At 45.9% G+C, this 17,098-nt stretch overlaps 1 protein-coding gene across 1 annotated transcript in view; it reads left to right on the top strand.

Annotated features, from left to right (window-relative positions):
- The first annotated feature begins 566 nt into the window (after positions 1-566).
- Positions 567-17,098, top strand: part of SMS (spermine synthase) — a 77,182-nt gene continuing 60,650 nt past the window's right edge. The window contains exon 1 of the mRNA XM_050936683.1: positions 567-726. Coding sequence (XP_050792640.1) covers positions 675-726 — 52 coding nt within the window. The 5' untranslated portion in view covers positions 567-674. The remainder of the gene's footprint in view (positions 727-17,098) is intronic.

The following is a 17,098-nucleotide window of genomic DNA, read 5'->3' as shown; positions in this document are numbered from 1 at the left end:
CTGTTGAACAGGGGAGCGCCAGCCATGGGCTGGGCACTGAACAAGCACAACAAAAAGATGGTTATAGGTTCTTACTGTGTCCCTAAACCTCTGACTGCCTGATGCTGGGGCAGGGTGTGGCTCACCCTATGATTACCTCTTCTGGTCATTGCCTCGGAGGTGCCTGGCATTGGAAGACAGGCTACTGGGCTAGCTGGACCTTTGCTCTGACCCAATATGGCCGTTCTTTCGTTCCCTGCTGGGCTTACAACTCAAGGAAGCAAAGTGTTGTGCTGGCTGGTCCCGGCACAGTGTGGGAGCTCCAGGGGCCAGGAACTGCAGGCTGAGGGGCTATTGCCCGGGCGGGGGGGGCAGCAGGGCCCCAGGTTTTGTTTGCTGTTTAATTACTGCCCAGTGTCCCCTGACCTGTGGGCGGCAGCGAAGGGAGGCGAGGACCCCCCTCAGGTTTGGCCTCTGCTGTCCGCCTGCAGCACTGCCTCGCCCCCGGAGGCCGCCGCGGTTCGCTCCCTCAGGGTGGGCTGGGCGGTGCTGGCGGGTCCCTCCCCCTGCGCTCCCACAGCCCGCCGCACAGGCGGCAACGCAGCAGCCCCACACCGCGCACACAGACTCGGGCAGCAGCAGCAGCAGCAGCAGCGGCCGCCGCCACCAGGCATGGCACAGGGCTCCGCCTCGCCATGGCAGCAGCAGCGCGACACAGCACCCTGGACTTCCTGCTCAGCGCCCCAGGTCAGCGCCCCTGCCGCGCTCCCCATTGCTAGCGCCCCGAGCGGGGCTGCTGCTCCGCCTCTGGCCAGTCAGACAGCGGGCCGGGGGAGCCGGCCCCGGCCCGCTCCTGGCTGCAGGCCCTCCGGCAGCTCCAGCCGCCCATGCGAGCGCTTCCTGCTCAAATCCTTGCGCTCCTTCCTTCCAGCTCTCCCCCACCCTGCACCCCCCTCCTTCCAGGCACGCAGCTGATTGCCCCCGTGCAGGCATCCGGCTGCCCTCCCCCCGGCGTGTAGGTTGCTCTCCCCCGCTTGCAAGTCTCCCGTGGGCTCCCCTCCCCCATGTTGTAGGGCCCCCTGTCGTAACCCCCCTCAGGCATGCAGCGCTCCCTGCCCTTTCTGCATGCAATTGCCTTCTCCCTCCAGGCGTGCAGGTCCCCCCTGCCCTGCGTCTCCCCGTACGTGCGGAGCTCCCCCGCCTCCCCCCGGGCATGCAGATACGTCCGCCACTCCGGGCGCGCAGCTCCTCTCATGCCTCGCCATGCAACCCCTTTCCTGTCCGTCTCCGCACAATTCACTTCTCCAACCCGTAGGGAAAAAAAAAATACCAAGTCCACTCGGCATCGGCGGCCGGCCTAGCAACGCACCTAGTGCTGCTCTGCTTCGCCAGCCTAGAGTGTTGATGCAAGTCTTAGTGCAAATAAGTGGATTGTCGCTTAAAATTGTGTGCGTCCGGGCGGAGGATGTTGCTGCTATTAAGCATTTCTTTGCCGCGTGCATGACCTTTTTCTGTCCCTTGGCTGGGTGACTGTCTCTTGGCGAGGTTATTTTTATTTTTCTGCATTTATCCTGGTGGGAAATGGGATCTGGCCAAGGTAATGCTTGGCCTAGTGTAGAAATAGAGCGAGGCAAAATGAAGTATTTGTGTTTGGGAGGGTTGGAGGGAAATACAACAATATGATATGGAGAGAGGAAACAAGGAAGTGCCCGGATTTCGGAGACCTGGTTTGGAAATGTGCATTGTCGGCCTCTTGCAAATGAGAGGGGTAGCTAAGCTAGAAAAGACTCAAGTTTTGTTTTTAATTGTTTATCCCTTTGTTAAGGTGCTATAGGAAGGGAGTTGGTGAGGGTGTGCATTCATGGCTTACATGCTGTGATTTAGCATGAAGACTTCAGTCTGTGGAGTTGACTTGTGCATGTACTTGTCTATTGGACCATATGAATTGGAGCCGTAAACTCACTGAACATTAAATCTCACCAAGTGAGGGTCAATCCATCCTCATCATATCCGCTCACAATACTCCACACCTGAATGTAGCCATTATATGAACAACATACCCTCATATGTCAATATCTGTACTTTGACCCGTTAACCTTTTGCCCCTCCAATTGGGGATATTGCAGATTATGTATTCCTTATGGCATCAGATCTTAAACCGAATTTTGCACCCCTTGATAATCTGTACGTTATTCCTTGATCACTAGAAACTTCTACAATTTAAACTCTGTACCATTCACTTTTTAAAAAACATCTTAATAACATTTTAAATTCTGTTCTTATTAAAAACTAGCATTTTAAAAAGTAGCATTTTTCTCTTATTTAAAATGGGGCAACAGGAATTTTTGAAGTAACATGCTGATTTTTTTCTGGGTCAACACAAAGTAGAGGGACACACATCCAAGATAATTTATTGTAATTTTGTAAGCTATCTCTGAATTTCTTATCAGATGATGGTGTGCAGAATTTCTGGCAGTAAGTAGTGATAAAAGTGAGCTGGGATCAGATTTTAACTACTGACTACAGCCACAGACTGGTCAGTTGCATGATGGGAAGGCAGGTTCGAGCCAAAACTCAATAAAAATATTAATTTTATTTGGTAAGTTAGATGGGTGATACATTTCACTTTTGGAGAGTGTTGTAAACTTTGAGTACCAATCAAAGTCTGTAGATTGAAATTGATAGCTTCATAAGGAGGCAAGTAAACACTTGATTACTTTGCTAGTTATTAATTACTCTGACAATATTTATTTTAAATAATCTTTTTTAGTTGTTGTTGAATGCACTCTTTTTTACTCCTGGGGGAATTCTGCACCACTGCACATGCACATAATTTATGTCCCTTGCAGTTTTCTTTGCTTCCCCGCAGAAAAATGACTTTCTGACGGGAAAGCAAAGGGAAGCCACAAGAAGTATGTTGCAGGGCAGCCATCAGAGAGGTAGGGGATGGGGATGGGGAAGACCTGGCTGGTGGCTCCTATCCTGCGCTGGGCTCCGTTGCTAATCCCAGCTGGGCTGGGGAGGATGGGACTCCCTCTTCCCCTGCACTGCATCCAGGGCTGGGTAAGACCCACTCCCAGATACAGGAAGCTCTGCACACTTACCCCCATCCCCTACTTCCTGCATCCATCGCTAGGGGAGGAGGGATCCATGTATAGGGAGCTGCTCCCCCATCCACCCAACCCCAGTGCATCCAGATCCCAATCCCCTCGTACCCCAGACCCTCCTGCTGAGCCTCATTCTCTGACTTGAAACCCTAACAATGAGCCCCACTCCCTCTGCACCTGGACCACCCCAACGAGCTACCCACACCCAGATCCCCACCTCACTGAGCCCCAGCCAGTTGCACCTGAATCCTCACTCCAGTGAGCCCCAGTCCCCCAGCATCTGGACCCCTGACTGATCCCCCCACATCCAGATGCCCCTGCCGAGCTCTATACCCCCCCACACCCAGACCCCCAACCACATTCAGCTGGACCCCCCCCCCACAGAGTCCCATTGCCCCCACAATCCCCTCCACCCACCAACAAGCCCCTGTGCATCCAGCTCCCCCCTACACCTGGATCCCTGAGCTGCCCGCACCCAGATTGCACCACACAGAACCCTCTCAACCCACACCTGGATCCCCCACACACTAAGCCTCTCCATGCTTGGATCCTGCCTGCCCACACATGGTGCACCTGGTGCACATGGCTTGGAGGGGCAGGGCCCTGGGGTGTTTCTGCAGGCCCAGTCTTTGAGCTGTGTGTGGATTGGATGCAGCCTCACTGCTGAGTCTGTGTCCGAGGGGGTGCTGCACAGTGATCTCCCACCTCTGTGCAGTTAGTGGCCTGTGCTCTCCAATGCCATGCTGGAGTCTCCACATTTATTTAACAAATATAACTTGCAGAATTTTGCACTGAGTTTTTAATTTTTTGGTGCAGAATGCCCCCAAGAGTACTTTTTCCAGGCTGTTTGGGTTGGGGAAGGCATTCCCCCGTGTTAAACAAATCCTTTTTAGGAATTCTGTTTCAGTGAAGATAACATAGATTCTAGAAGCTTCAGTGCAGGATGATATGTTTTTTAGTGAACCACTGAGAACCAAAAGGATATCACAGAAGGGAAAATAATTGTAAAAATCTGTGTACTTAACAGCATATTCTGTCCTCAGTACTTTTGTATGTGCCCCCCCCCCTTTAGTTAATGAGGCAATGTTTTCAGGTGTTACATCTGCCTTATTGTGTCTTTAAAATCCTACTTTCCTGTTGTTTTTACAACACTTTTTTCTTTCCAGTTAGTGTGTGTGAAGTACTCACCTTAACAACAAAAAGGGAAGTTGACTAAACAGGGAAGAGTTATCCAATACATCAGTGAATGAGGAAAGCTACTTTTACTCTTGTGTGTTTCTGTAACAACAGGAGGTGAACAGTCTTTGGAGAGGAGTGAGTCTCTTTTCCCCAGATGACAGTGTCCTCAACTCAAGTTGTGGGTTTTTTTATATTGAATTTCACCTCTAACATAGTAGTGGCCCAAAACAAAATATTGGTATGATTTCTGTAATGAAACCAGTATATATAATCTATAGAAATAAGTTTTGGATATAAAGGCTGAATCAAAGGTTATTAACGAGCTTGTTTTTTTTATCTCCTATACGGGCAATACAGTTGTTGAACAGAAAAATAACAGCTGCAGCTAGCAGTGTTGCAGGGTGATGGTAAAGTGCTCTGGAATGTTATGAAACTACTAACAAACTATTGATGTATCTTTGAACTGTTCTTGTTTGTTAGAGTAATGTGTGTTGTCTGTATGCCTTACATTTCTCTGCCATGGGACAGCAACTGGAGAGTCTTGTTTAGTATATAACTTTTCAAATGTCTCCTACTCCCAAATACCAACTATATCATTCTAGGCTATTGAATGCTATTGTGGTTTAGGAAACGTTAATGTATGGTAATATGTTTAGTCTTTAAAATCATGACTCTCTGAATGGACAGTTTATATAAAAGTAAGAGGACCATGTGATACCTAATTATATCTAGTACTTGCAGTAGGTGAAATATAGACAATATAAAGCAGATGATTAAAAAGTATACTCAGGTTTCTTTCCTCTGGATACAAGCTAGACTGGGCTTTTTTATAGCAGCCTATGGGGGATTTAGGCATTGCAGCACCTACTGGAAGTCCTAATCCTGAGTTAGGCACCCAGGCCCGCTATGCAATGTATGGGGAGAGAGGGCCTAAGAAAGGGATTAATAAAAGCCAACATGCTCAGTGGGGAGCCGTCTAAACTCAGCATTTCCTGTTGGCTAGGAGAGGAGGAGTATTGTGTAAGTTCCGCCCCTCAAAGAGAGTTAGGCAACTAACTCCAGGCCAGAGGGAGACATCTCCCTCCAGTCAAGGTTCACAGTTGTGAATCCTCTCACAGAGTTAGGTGCCTGAACGGGGTCAGCCCTCTCTGCTTAGTGATCTCAGGACTTGGGCGACTGTGCATGTGCCTAGCTGCTGAAATGTAGGTGCCTCAAGGACTCTTAACTATGGAAACTTTGATGCCTAAAGTGCCTGTGTGCCTACAGGATTAAGCAGTAGTGAGTGAGGGTATGGCTACACAAGTGTGAGTGTAGTCGGAGCGCAAGCGCTGGGAGAGAGGTCTCCCAGCGCTGCACGTAAACCACATCCCTTACGGGTGTAGCTTGCAGCGCTGGGAGCCGTGCTCCCAGCGCTGCGGCATTGATTACACTGAGGCTTTACAGCGCTGTATCTTGCAGCGCTCAGGGGGGTGTTTTTTCACACCCCTGAGCGCGAAAGTTGCAGCGCTGTAAAGTGCCAGTGTAGCCATGGCCTAAGAATAATGGAAAGAAATGCCTTCATCTTAAACAAAATCATTAGATGCTTTCTAGAAACTAAATTCAACCAAAAGGTTAACCTCCTGTCAAAGATGCTTATCTCACCCAAAGTCTGCAGCCAAGGTTGACTGAGACCCCTATTTTCATGAATGCAAACATGCTGACTGTTTATTTCATAGGTGCTGGATACCAGGTAGTCTTCTTTGCCACACTAATCACACACTAAGCCACACTAAGAACATTAATTCGGTGGTGTGCGTCCATGTACCGAGGCTAGCGTCGATTTCTGGAGCGTTGCACTGTGGGTAGCTATCCCGTAGCTATCCTATAGTTCCCGCAGTCTCCCCCGCCCATTGGAATTCTGGATTGAGATCCCAATGCATGATGGTGCAAAAACAGTGTCACGGGTGATTCTGGGTAAATGTCGTCACTGAATCCTTCCTCCGTGAAAGCAACGGCAGACAATCATTTCGTGCCCTTTTTCTCCTGGATTGCCCTGGCAGGCGCCATAGCATGGCAGCCATGGAGCCCGTTTTGCCTTTTGTCACTGTCACCGTATGTGTACTGGATGCTGCTGACAGAGGCGATATTGCAGTGCTACACAGCAGCATTCATTTGCCTTTGCAAGGTAGCAGAGATGGTTACCATCCCTATTGCACCATCTGCCATTGTAAATTGGCGATGAGATGATGGTTATCAATCATTTTGTACTGTTTGCAATTGGAAATTGGCGATGACGGTTATCAATCATTTTGTACCGTCTGCTGCCGTCATGGGTGCTCCTGGCTGGCCTTGGTGGCAGGACCAGATACTGTCTAAACCATCCCTGATAGACATTTATCTAACCTACTCTTAAATATCTCCGGAGATGGAGATTCCACAACCTCCCTAGGCAATTTATTCCAGTGTTTAACTACCCTGACAGTTAGGAACTTTTTCCTAATGTCTAACCTAAATCTCCCTTGCTGCAGTTTAAGCCCATTGCTTCTTGTTCTATCATTAGAGGCTAAGGTAAACAAGTTTTCTCCCTCCTCTTGATGACACCCGTTTAGATACCTGAAAACTGCTATCATGTCCCCTCTCAGTCTTCTCTTTTCCAAACTAAATAAACCCAATTCTTTCAGCCTTCCTTCATAGGTCATGTTCTCAAGACCTTTAATCATTCTTGTTGCTCTTCTCTGGACCCTCTCCAAATTCTCCACATCTTTCTTGAAATGCGGTGCCCAGAACTGGACACAATACTCCAGCTGAGGCCTAACCAGCGCAGAGTAGAGCAGAGGAATGACTTCTCGTGTCTTGTTTACAACACACCTGTTAATGCATCCCAGAATCACGTTTGCTTTTTTTGCAACAGTATCACACTGTTGACTCATATTTAGCTTGTGGTCCACTATAACCCCTAGATCTCTTTCTGCCATACTCCTTCCTAGACAGTCTCTTCCCATTCTGTATGTGTGAAACTGATTGTTCCTTCCTAAGTGGAACATTTGTCCGTTACGCTTGTCACGCAGCACTGTGCTGAGTCCCTGCTGTGGGCCTCTGTCTATCAGAGCCTGGAGATTTTTTCAAATGCTTTGACATTTTGTCTACTGTAACGGAGCTCTGATAGAACAGATTTGTCTCTCCATACAGCGATCAGATCCAGTATCTCCCATACGGTCCATGCTGGAGCTCTTTTTGGATTTGGAACTGCATGGCCACCTGTGCTGATCAGAGCTCCACACTGGGCAAACAGGAAATGAAATTCAAAAGTTCGTGGGGCTTTTCCTGTTTACCTGGCCAGTGCATCCGAGTTCAGATCGCTTTCCAGAGCGGTCACAATGGTGCACTGTGGGATACTGCCGGAGGCCAATACCGTCACTTTGCGGCCACACTAACCCTAATCCGACATGGCAATACCTATTTCAGTGCTACTCCTCTCGTCGGGGAGGAGTACAGAAACCAGTTTCAAGAGCCCTTTATATCGATATAAAGGGCCTCGTTGTGTGGACGGGTGCAGGGTTAAATCAGTTTAACGCTGCTAAATTCGGTTTAAATGCGTAGTGTAGACCAGGCCACAGTAAACAAAAGGGACTTTGCCCTCTACTCTTTTGGTTATTGTAATAATGGTAGTGGTTTTTAATTAGATGTGTTGTGTGGATTTTTAAGTTGATATCCCTTTAATGCTTCCTCCTGTTAGATATTTCTGTTACATATTGTAGAAATAGATAACATTTCTTGCCTCTAAAGAAACCATGATAAACTGCTCAGGGTGGTTGTGACAGGGTGCTGAGTGAGAAGCACTTGATCAGCCCCTGCCACTCCAGCCTCAATCAAGGGGAATGGATTGGGGCTTGTTGCCATTGTCTGCCTGTTAAGGAGCAGCACCTGCCAGCCTCATTAGCCAGGGCTATAAAGGCAGGGAGGGAGGCCAGGCACACAGGGAAGTTGGAGCCAGGAGCCTTCTGGTCTGTTGCTGCTCAGGCCTGCACTTGGCAAAACTGGCTGCGAAACCTCTATGTAGGTGGAAAGTGGTGGTGGGAAAACAACTGTAAATAAAGAACACTGGTGTTGCATCAAGCGAGGCATCCTGGCTGATTGAAGAAGGCAACAGGGGCCGAAACCAGAGGGGCCCAGCATGTGCCCTGCTACAGTGGTAAAGTGCTTCATCAGTCCGGGTTTTCTGCAGTTAGCAGCGGAGCTCAGCCCCAACTGCTGTGAAGCACTATGCTCCTACCTAGTGCATCTTCCCGCCCCCAGTCGCTCTCATTCAGGAAATCTAGTCAGGTGTCATTTTTCCATTCCTCCTCTGCAGTCCAACAGACAGCCTGCCTTCATTCCAGGATTCAGCAGCCCATTTACAGCACTGGAAGTACTAGACAAATACTAATCGTGTTGCTTAATGCACTTCTGGAAGGCTCTTGGATAGTGTGGCTTAAGAATCTGACAAGAATAGTAATAGGGCTGATGTTGAATGAACAGACATATCAAAGTCCTGAATCAAACAGCTTTGTCTGCTAGTTCTATTTAATATTTTTGGATGAAAGGGCCAGGTGACATTATGTAAAATGTGAACAATTTTGGTGTGCTAATAGCTATAATAAAATAGTGGGCCGGATCCTCAGCTGCTGTGACTAGACATGGATCTAAAGAAGTCAGTGAAGAGGAGCTATTCTATCTCCCAATAGAGTTGAGCTTGGAAAAACATACTGCTTCTTAGGAAAACCTGCATGAAATGTTCATTCTTTTTTATCAGCTGTAGTTACAAGTTGGCAGTTAAGAAGAAGCAAATATCTTCTATTAAATCTGTTAAGCTTGTGGAGTAGGGTGGAGCTTCATTCAAGCACACTACTACCAGGAAAGTGTTTCTTGGGGCAATCACATGCAGAGTTTACCATGCACACAATTTTATAAATTTGTACTAATTAATTTACAAGCATATTGAGAGAATTTCTTCTTTCTTTTTTTTTTAGTCTTTGGTCAATCAGTGAATTTCAGGCACTTAAAAGGAAGTAGGATGCATTCTCTTCCTCATGCATTGGGATTTGTAAGTAACATCCCAGGCATGTGTACATCAGTACGTTCTCCAATGTTGGTATTGGAGAACTTGAAATACTAAGTGGACTCGAAATGTTCAGTTTGTAGGCTTTCCTTACCATCTGCTGTTTGGTCTTTTGCAGTAGGAGTTCATTAAATATCTCCCTTCTTCCCACAGCAAGATGTTAATTGAACCAAACACAAACCACATCATCCATATGGTCCTAAATGGGGAAATGCCCATTATAAGGCTAGATGTGTAAAGCATAAAAGGATAATGTCTCTCACTGGGTTAGCCTAAAATGTGACCTATCTTTTCCTTAACTGTTTGCAAAGTCTATACAAAGTTCTGTCTGTAGTTAAAAAGGCAGCCAAGTAAGAATTGGGAACCCTATAATAATGAGTGTGTGTGTGCGCACATGACTTTTGGGGTGGGGGAGAAATGATAAAAACATTAATACTTCAGTTTTAAAGTGTTAGTGAGCTTATTAATGCTAAACAAGCAGAGAAGGGGAAATGATTTTAAAATACCTACTGTTACGATTGGAAGCCCATAAGCAGTACTTGCTACTCTGTTGGTTCTGCAACATCCATTAGCCACTATTCCCAGGGCATTGCTGGCATTATGAAGCTGTTGTACAAACAATAATGGTTAGCTGTAATAGGATGCTATGTAAATTGAAGTCCATTTTTTAAATGGTATACTTCAGCTTCACTCAAATTGCAGGAGAAACAATTTTTTTTCTTTTACAAGCCATCCTCTTTTTTAATACTTTTTAGACTGTAAGTCTAAGACTAATTTAAATAAAATAAAAATAAAATAAAATAAAAACCAAACTTGCCCAATAGTCTACTGTATTGTCTACTGTAAAAATAATTGACGACAGTAATAATCTCTTGTGTTTTTATGTAATGAGCCTATTTCCACTATAGGCAAGTCTTATCTTAGGCGGGGGTTCCATTCCCACCGCCCTTTAAATGCCCTCCAACCCCCGCCCGGCCGCCGGAGCTGCGGATGGAGTTTAAAGGGCTCCACCAGGCTTCCTGCCATGGTGGGAAGCCCAGTGGAGCCCTTTAAATGCTGGCCCCGGCCCCGCCGCCGGAGCTGCGGGCGGGATTTAAAGGGCTCCTCTGGGCCCTTTAGTTTGCCACAGGGCCTACCAGCCGCCTCTGCAGCTGAGAGCCCCCTGGGTAATTTAAAGGCCCTGGGACTCCCAGCCACAGCTGGTGCCCCAGGACCTTTAAATCTTGAGGCCACGCCCTCCCACTCCGGCCGTACGCGTAAAGTTGAAATAGCGCGTGTTAAATGCACGTAAGTTGCGAGAGACCTGTATTATGATAATAATGTACTATTTGGTGATTACTCCCTCTACAGCCAAGCTAATGATTCGAATGTATCTGATGGCAGCAAAACAGACTTGTTTGAGGAAGAAACTTGATCTGAAAAGTTCTGAGACTGGTTATTTCCTTAAAGTACTACCACTAATTAGAACAATAATTGGAAGAAATTAAAATATAATCTCCAGTCTTAAAACTCAGAATGACTTGTGTTTATTCCCCCGACTAGGGTTTGTTCGTCTCTCCTCTTCCTCACCCCAGGACTACATTTGCAGAGCCCCAGTGGTGGGACTGCTAGTGCAGAGAGTTGGTCATTGGCATTTTAACCACCATGTTGCGTATTCCTGCTCTGAGGAGTTTTGGATGACACAGTGGACAAGGGGCTAGTGGGTGCCTAGGTCTAAGTATGCTAATGCTAGGGAGTGGCAGAGCTGAACCACTGGAAGAACTTTGCCAAAACAGCCTAGTGTAGATACTGCTGAAGTGACTTTGGAACTGCTGATGTTTTTCCATGGCATCTGCAGTCTGTGTCAAGACTGTGGAGAACATGTTACAATCTACAGTCACTTGGATGGAGTGCTGCCTGTTGACTCATAAGTACTGCTTGTTTACAAAAGGTTGGTGATGGGGTGTGGGGAAGGGAGGATGGGAAGGATGCACTGTTGCAGCTTGCCTAGGTTCAGTCATCCCAGTGTAAACTACAGTAGTGGCAATTCTCTGGTGTAGATGCAGCAAGAGAGAAACTGAGTTGTAGTCAATTTCACTCGTTGCAGGGATAACTTCCTGTGGTGCAATAGAGCAGGAGTGAATTCTCCTACAGCCTTGGGAGCCAGTGTTTTAGTCTGCTGTTTCCATACTCTCCTCCAGGATTTGCCTTTCAAGGAGTTGCCGAAAGTATGTGTGAAACTTGATTTCAGATAACAGGCACTCTGTTTTTGTCTTGGCTTGTTTTTGTTTTCAAACTGTGAGTATATGTTTACACTGCAACTTCCCTCTGCCCCTCAAGTAGCAAGTCTCAGAGACTGAGGCCATGTCTACATCTAAAATTTTGCAGCGCTGGTTGTTACAGCTGTATTAGTACAGCTGTATAGGGCCAGCGCTGCAGAGTGGCCACACTTACAGCAACCAGCGCTGCAAGTGGTGTTAGATGTGGCCACACTGCAGCGCTGTTGGGCGGCTTCAAGGGGGGTTCGGGGAACACGAGAGCAAACCGGGAAAGGAGACCAGCTTCGCTGCGGTTTGCTCTCGCGTTCCCCGAACCACCCTGCAAACCGCAGGGAAGGAGACCTGCTTGCTCGGGGGTTCGGGGAACGAGAGAGCAAACCGGGAAAGGAGACCAGCTTCGCCGCGGTTTGCTCTCGCGTTCCCCGAACCACCCTGCAAACCGCAGGGAAGGAGACCTGCTTGTTCGGGGAACGCGAGAGCAAACCGCGGCGAAGCTGGTCTCCTTTCCCGGTTTGCTCTCGCGTTCCCCGAACCACCCTGCAAACCGCAGGGAAGGAGACCTGCTTGTTCGGGGAACGCGAGAGCAAACCGCGGCGAAGCTGGTCTCCTTTCCCGGTTTGCTCTCGCGTTCCCCGAACCACCCTGCAAACCACAGGGAAGGAGACCTGCTTGCTCGGGGGTTCGGGGAACGAGAGAGCAAACCGGGAAAGGAGACCAGCTTGATTACCAGAGGCTTCCTCAGGTATGCTGGGATACCTGCTTATTCCACGGAGGTCAAGAAAAGCGCTGGTAAGTGTCTATACTTGATCACCAGCGCTGGATCCTCTACACCCGAGACAAAACGGGAGTACGGCCAGCGCTGCAAACAGGGAGTTGCAGCACTGGTGGTGCCCTGCAGATGTGTACACCTCCTAAGTTGCAGCGCTGTAACGCCCTCACCAGCGCTGCAACTTTCTGATGTAGACAAGCCCTCAATCAACTGCTTCGGGCTTGCACTATGGAGCTAAAAATAACAGTGTAGACATTCCTGTCCTATAGTGCTATCCCAAATCAGTTGACTCACCTTGTTACTTCCCTGCCACTGAGAGAGACTTTCTGGTGCTAAACTGGGTGTCAGCTCCCTGTCACACCAGTCTGTTAGCCACCAAACAACCTCCTGTACTCCTTCGCTTTGCCAGGTTAACTTTAGATGTACCCCAACTCCCAAGCCCACTTGAAGAGTGTTCCCCTGTCGCTGGACACTCGCAGAAATTACCATGTTTGCAGTCTCTAAAGAAACATTGTACACATCAGCCTCTTTGGTTCAGGTGAGGCTTCACATTTTATTTAATATTACTGAGATGAGTTTATAATAAAACCAAGAATAAGTTTATTAATAAGAGCAGAGCTTCGAGTGATACTGAGTAAGGATAGTGGAAAAAGAATTGGTTACAAATAAAACAAAAGTATAATATGCTTCTAAGAGAGTAAACTTAACTTTAGCAGGTTATAATCATTTGTCTCAAATAGTTTCTTACCCTCAGAATCCTTCTGAAAAGCTTGCTGACTTTTCAATTAAATCAGGATCCAGACTTCTTTTTTTATGAATCACCTCCCTCCATGAAGGGTTCAGATAATAAGATGTCTTTCTCCTCATATTTCCCAAGTTTATTTTCTTAGTTTCCAGAATCAGGATGACATCCTGGGGTTCAGGTTCCCCCTTGCTGGTTTCACATCCCTCTGTCGACCTGTTTTTCCTGCTGCCTTCATGTGCAAATAAAACTTCCTTTGTGTTGTTCCACAATGCTTACTTTGCATTAGAGGCAGCTATCCTCCTTCCAATCTGGAATAAAACCTCTCTCTCTTTTAAGCATAATATTAGTAAGTATCCATAATTCCCCATAGATTTCACAATGATATTAATGACCAGTTTGTCACTGGCTTTCGTTTAATCTCACACAACATTTTTTATAGACAGAAACTGTGACAGCAATAAGTTAAGTATGAGTTTGTCAGGCCTGATAGGAGTAGCTGATACAGAGTAGTGAACCACCAATGGGGCTCTGTATGTTGAACCTCTTCCCTGCCATTGACGCAGTAGGATTAGCCACTGGCTGTAGCCATCGATTCTAAGTCCCCATAACCTGTGGACTAAGGGGCACCTGTCCCCCTCCTTAATATCCATACTTCCCCAGGCTCTGCTTCACACTTGTCTGGGTCACCCTGAACAGCAAAGAGTTCTGTCACCCCTGAAGGCGTGAAACCATACCCTTTATCACCCAGAGTCTTCCGCGCTCCTAGTGGAGTTCTGGGTTCCAGCTATTTCCTAGTTGTACTAGTGACTCACTGCTCCTAGTAGATCTTGGGCTACAACACTTTCTAGGTTTTGAAGAAGTGAGCTGTAGCTCACGAATGCTCATGCTGCAATAAATTTGTTAGTCTCTAAGGTGCCACAAGTACTCCTGTTCTTTTAGCACTTTCTAGCTGTGCCTCAGTTTCCTGCTGTAAGTGGAGCTCTGGCCTACAGCATCTCCTAGCTATACCAGAGTCTTGCTCCTCCCTCCGGTCTTCCTGCTGTCAATGGAAAACTGGCCAACAGCATTTCCTTTTTTTTTTTTTTTAGCACACGTCTTCACTCAACCTGCCTCTTCTGCTGCTTTCTTTCTTTTATTTCCTTTATCCTAAATAAGCAGGAACAAATGAAAACTCTAACCTTGTGCTTTTCTCCCTCACTTCTGAATCTCTTATGGTCTGCTGAGCAAGTGTTTGGCATGTGAGCCTCAGCTCGCTGATATAGGCATGCAACTCCTGACTACGCCATGATGTTTTCTCGAGGCATCCAAAACTGTAGGTTGCAGTGTAACCCCTCTGCCTCAGTGTGAAAGAGAGATACTGGTGCTAAACTCAGCAGGCCATGTTATCCTCCTTATTTATATCTGTATAACTCTCTTGTGTACAGTGGGGTTATACCAAGGTAGCTGAGTGACAAACAGAATGACAATCTTTCTGTTCAAAGTACAGAAAGGATTAGAATCCAGCTCCCCTTTTTGTTGTGTTGGCATTGCAATACAAAGAATACTAGAAATCAATAAAAACTTATTTTATTTTAAATCAAGTGTAACCCTGAGTAGACACGTAGTAGATATGCTGAATGTGATGCCTTTTCACATGTTACATTCTGAAAAGTGATGACTGCTTTAAGCAGAATGGATACAAATCAGTTAACAGATTTTGTATTTAAATACATTTTTCTTTTTAAAAATAAACCTGTCAAATTAAACTTGAAATTATGACAGCTTACATTAATGCCTACATTTAGTATAATCTTTTAACTCTTTAAATAAATATGCATTGGATATTAAGGAGGGGAAAAGTACTTTCAGTTTCTGTTGGACAGAAAATCTTTTGCCTCTGGTTGCACAAGCACCACCCTCTAGGCTTCTGCAGTCCTCGTTCTCTCTGTACAGGTAGTGATAGGCACATGCCAATGCCCGAATCCTTGGAGCGATCTCTGCCATGTCCAGTCCCATATCCACTGGACACTCTACACAGTTACCATATCTGCCAATCACAAAGGAACAGCACTTGCCAGGTTGTTAGTTTCAGCTCAGGATCGGCATTTTGCTTAACATCACAGTTAGATAGATGTATATTGAAAACAAGAATAAGTTTATTATCAAAGATTCAAGTAATAGTGAGTAAGAATAGTGGAAAGAAATGCCTTCATCTTAAACAAAATCATTAGATGCTTTCTAGAAACTAAATTCAACCAAAAGGTTAACCTCCTATCAAAGATGCTTATCTCACCCAAAGTCTGCAGCCAAGGTTGGCTGAGACCCCCTACTTTCATGAATGCAAACATGCTGACTGTTTATTTCATAGGTGCTGGATACCAGGTTATCTTCTTTGCCTTCTAGAAATACCCCCCTAAAGTTTCATTGTCTTTACTCCTAGACAGGATACTGTCCATGGCTTGCTTTTTTCCTGCGGGTCCTTTCCTGTTGAAATCACATCTCTTTGTTAACATTTGACTTTGTATGTAAATTGGCAACCATTGTGTTAGCTAGCAATGCTTAATTTATATTCCCACAGAGAGATGCACATTTCTTACCTCCTGTCTGTTCCTCATCTGAGGCATGTCACCTTTTGATGACCTACTTTTTACCTTATGTGCTTTAAGAACATAATTTTCTGGTACAGATACATAACTCCTTGCATAGTACATGTACATACATTTCACAATGACATTTATGACCAGTGTGATACTGGCTTTTTGAAACCTCACATGACATGCTTTGATGAGCTAGAATGAGCACGCCAGATTTGAGATTTGTGTAACCCTTCTCTACACCAATTTCAGTTGGCTTTAAGAGGTTGTTGGGTCACATGCATATTCCAACAGTAATAAAAAAATCTGAATAAATGTATACTTAAACTATATAACTACTTAAATAAATGTGTATAGATAGTGCATCCTCTTAGTTAACAAAAAAAAATTTCATACTTGATTGCATATCAGTGAGTTTTAATTGTTATATCAGCCAATGAGAATGAACCAATACTTATTTCCCTAAACAAAATGCAGCGTGAGATTAAAATTGAAGTGCCTTAAATCATTATTAAAATCAGCAAGCAGGAAACTTTGCTTTCATCACTGATGTTAATCAATTCATCTTGGCTTTAAGTAATTATGTAATAAGTCCTTGGTCTTGCCCTTAGGTACACTGTATCTTGGAAAAGGAATTAAGTAGATAATATCTTGCAGTATTTTGTTTTCCAAGACACAGAGGTTGACAGCACAGTGGCATGACTTAAATACTCAACTACTAGTGCTTGAAAAAGTTATTGGATACCTACTAGCAGAAGGCCTGAATCTGATAGTCAAAGGTAGATATGAAAGATGAGGGAAGCCCAACGGCCGTATATGGGGGATCAATAACATTCGAACAAGGCCAGAGCTCCTGCTACCTTGGATTCTGAGAAGGGGGAGGCACTTGAGGCTTCATCTCTCAGCATCTGAGTAATAGGTGTTTGAAACGCAATCCTTCCCTAGTTGCTGGAGGAGAGCAGCTTTCTGTCTCTGTTTTGCATTGCCTCATTGCTGCTGAAAGAATAGATGGAGGGTTTCTGTTATTGAATCCCTCCCTCAGAGCTGTTAGTTGCAAGGGAGAGATAGTGGGTGTCTGCTAGTGTATTATTTTCTCCCCCCTCCCCTGTGAAGGGATAAGTCTGCACCAGGCTATTCTTTCTTCCCATGCCTCTCTTTTACTGGGACATATCCAGTGTCTGCCTGTGATGCTGCTGGGTTGCTTTCCCAAAGATCAGTAGCTTGAAACTGATGTGATTCTTGATAATGTCACAGGTGTCAGTAGGGTTCTGAATAGCAGCAGGGAAACTGGTCAGTCTCATTTAATTTCATTCTGCTGCTACTTGGCAAACTTAAGGATGACAAAAGGGACTGGAGCCATCTGCGAACCCAGAAAACACATTGCTTTGGCTTACATTTGGATAGTTTATCA

This window comes from Gopherus flavomarginatus, chromosome 1 (assembly GCF_025201925.1).
Source record: "Gopherus flavomarginatus isolate rGopFla2 chromosome 1, rGopFla2.mat.asm, whole genome shotgun sequence".
In the NCBI taxonomy this organism is placed as follows: Eukaryota; Metazoa; Chordata; order Testudines; family Testudinidae; genus Gopherus; species Gopherus flavomarginatus.
The sequence above is the reverse complement of the archived record's forward strand: the minus strand, read 5'-3'. Positions and strand labels throughout refer to the sequence as shown.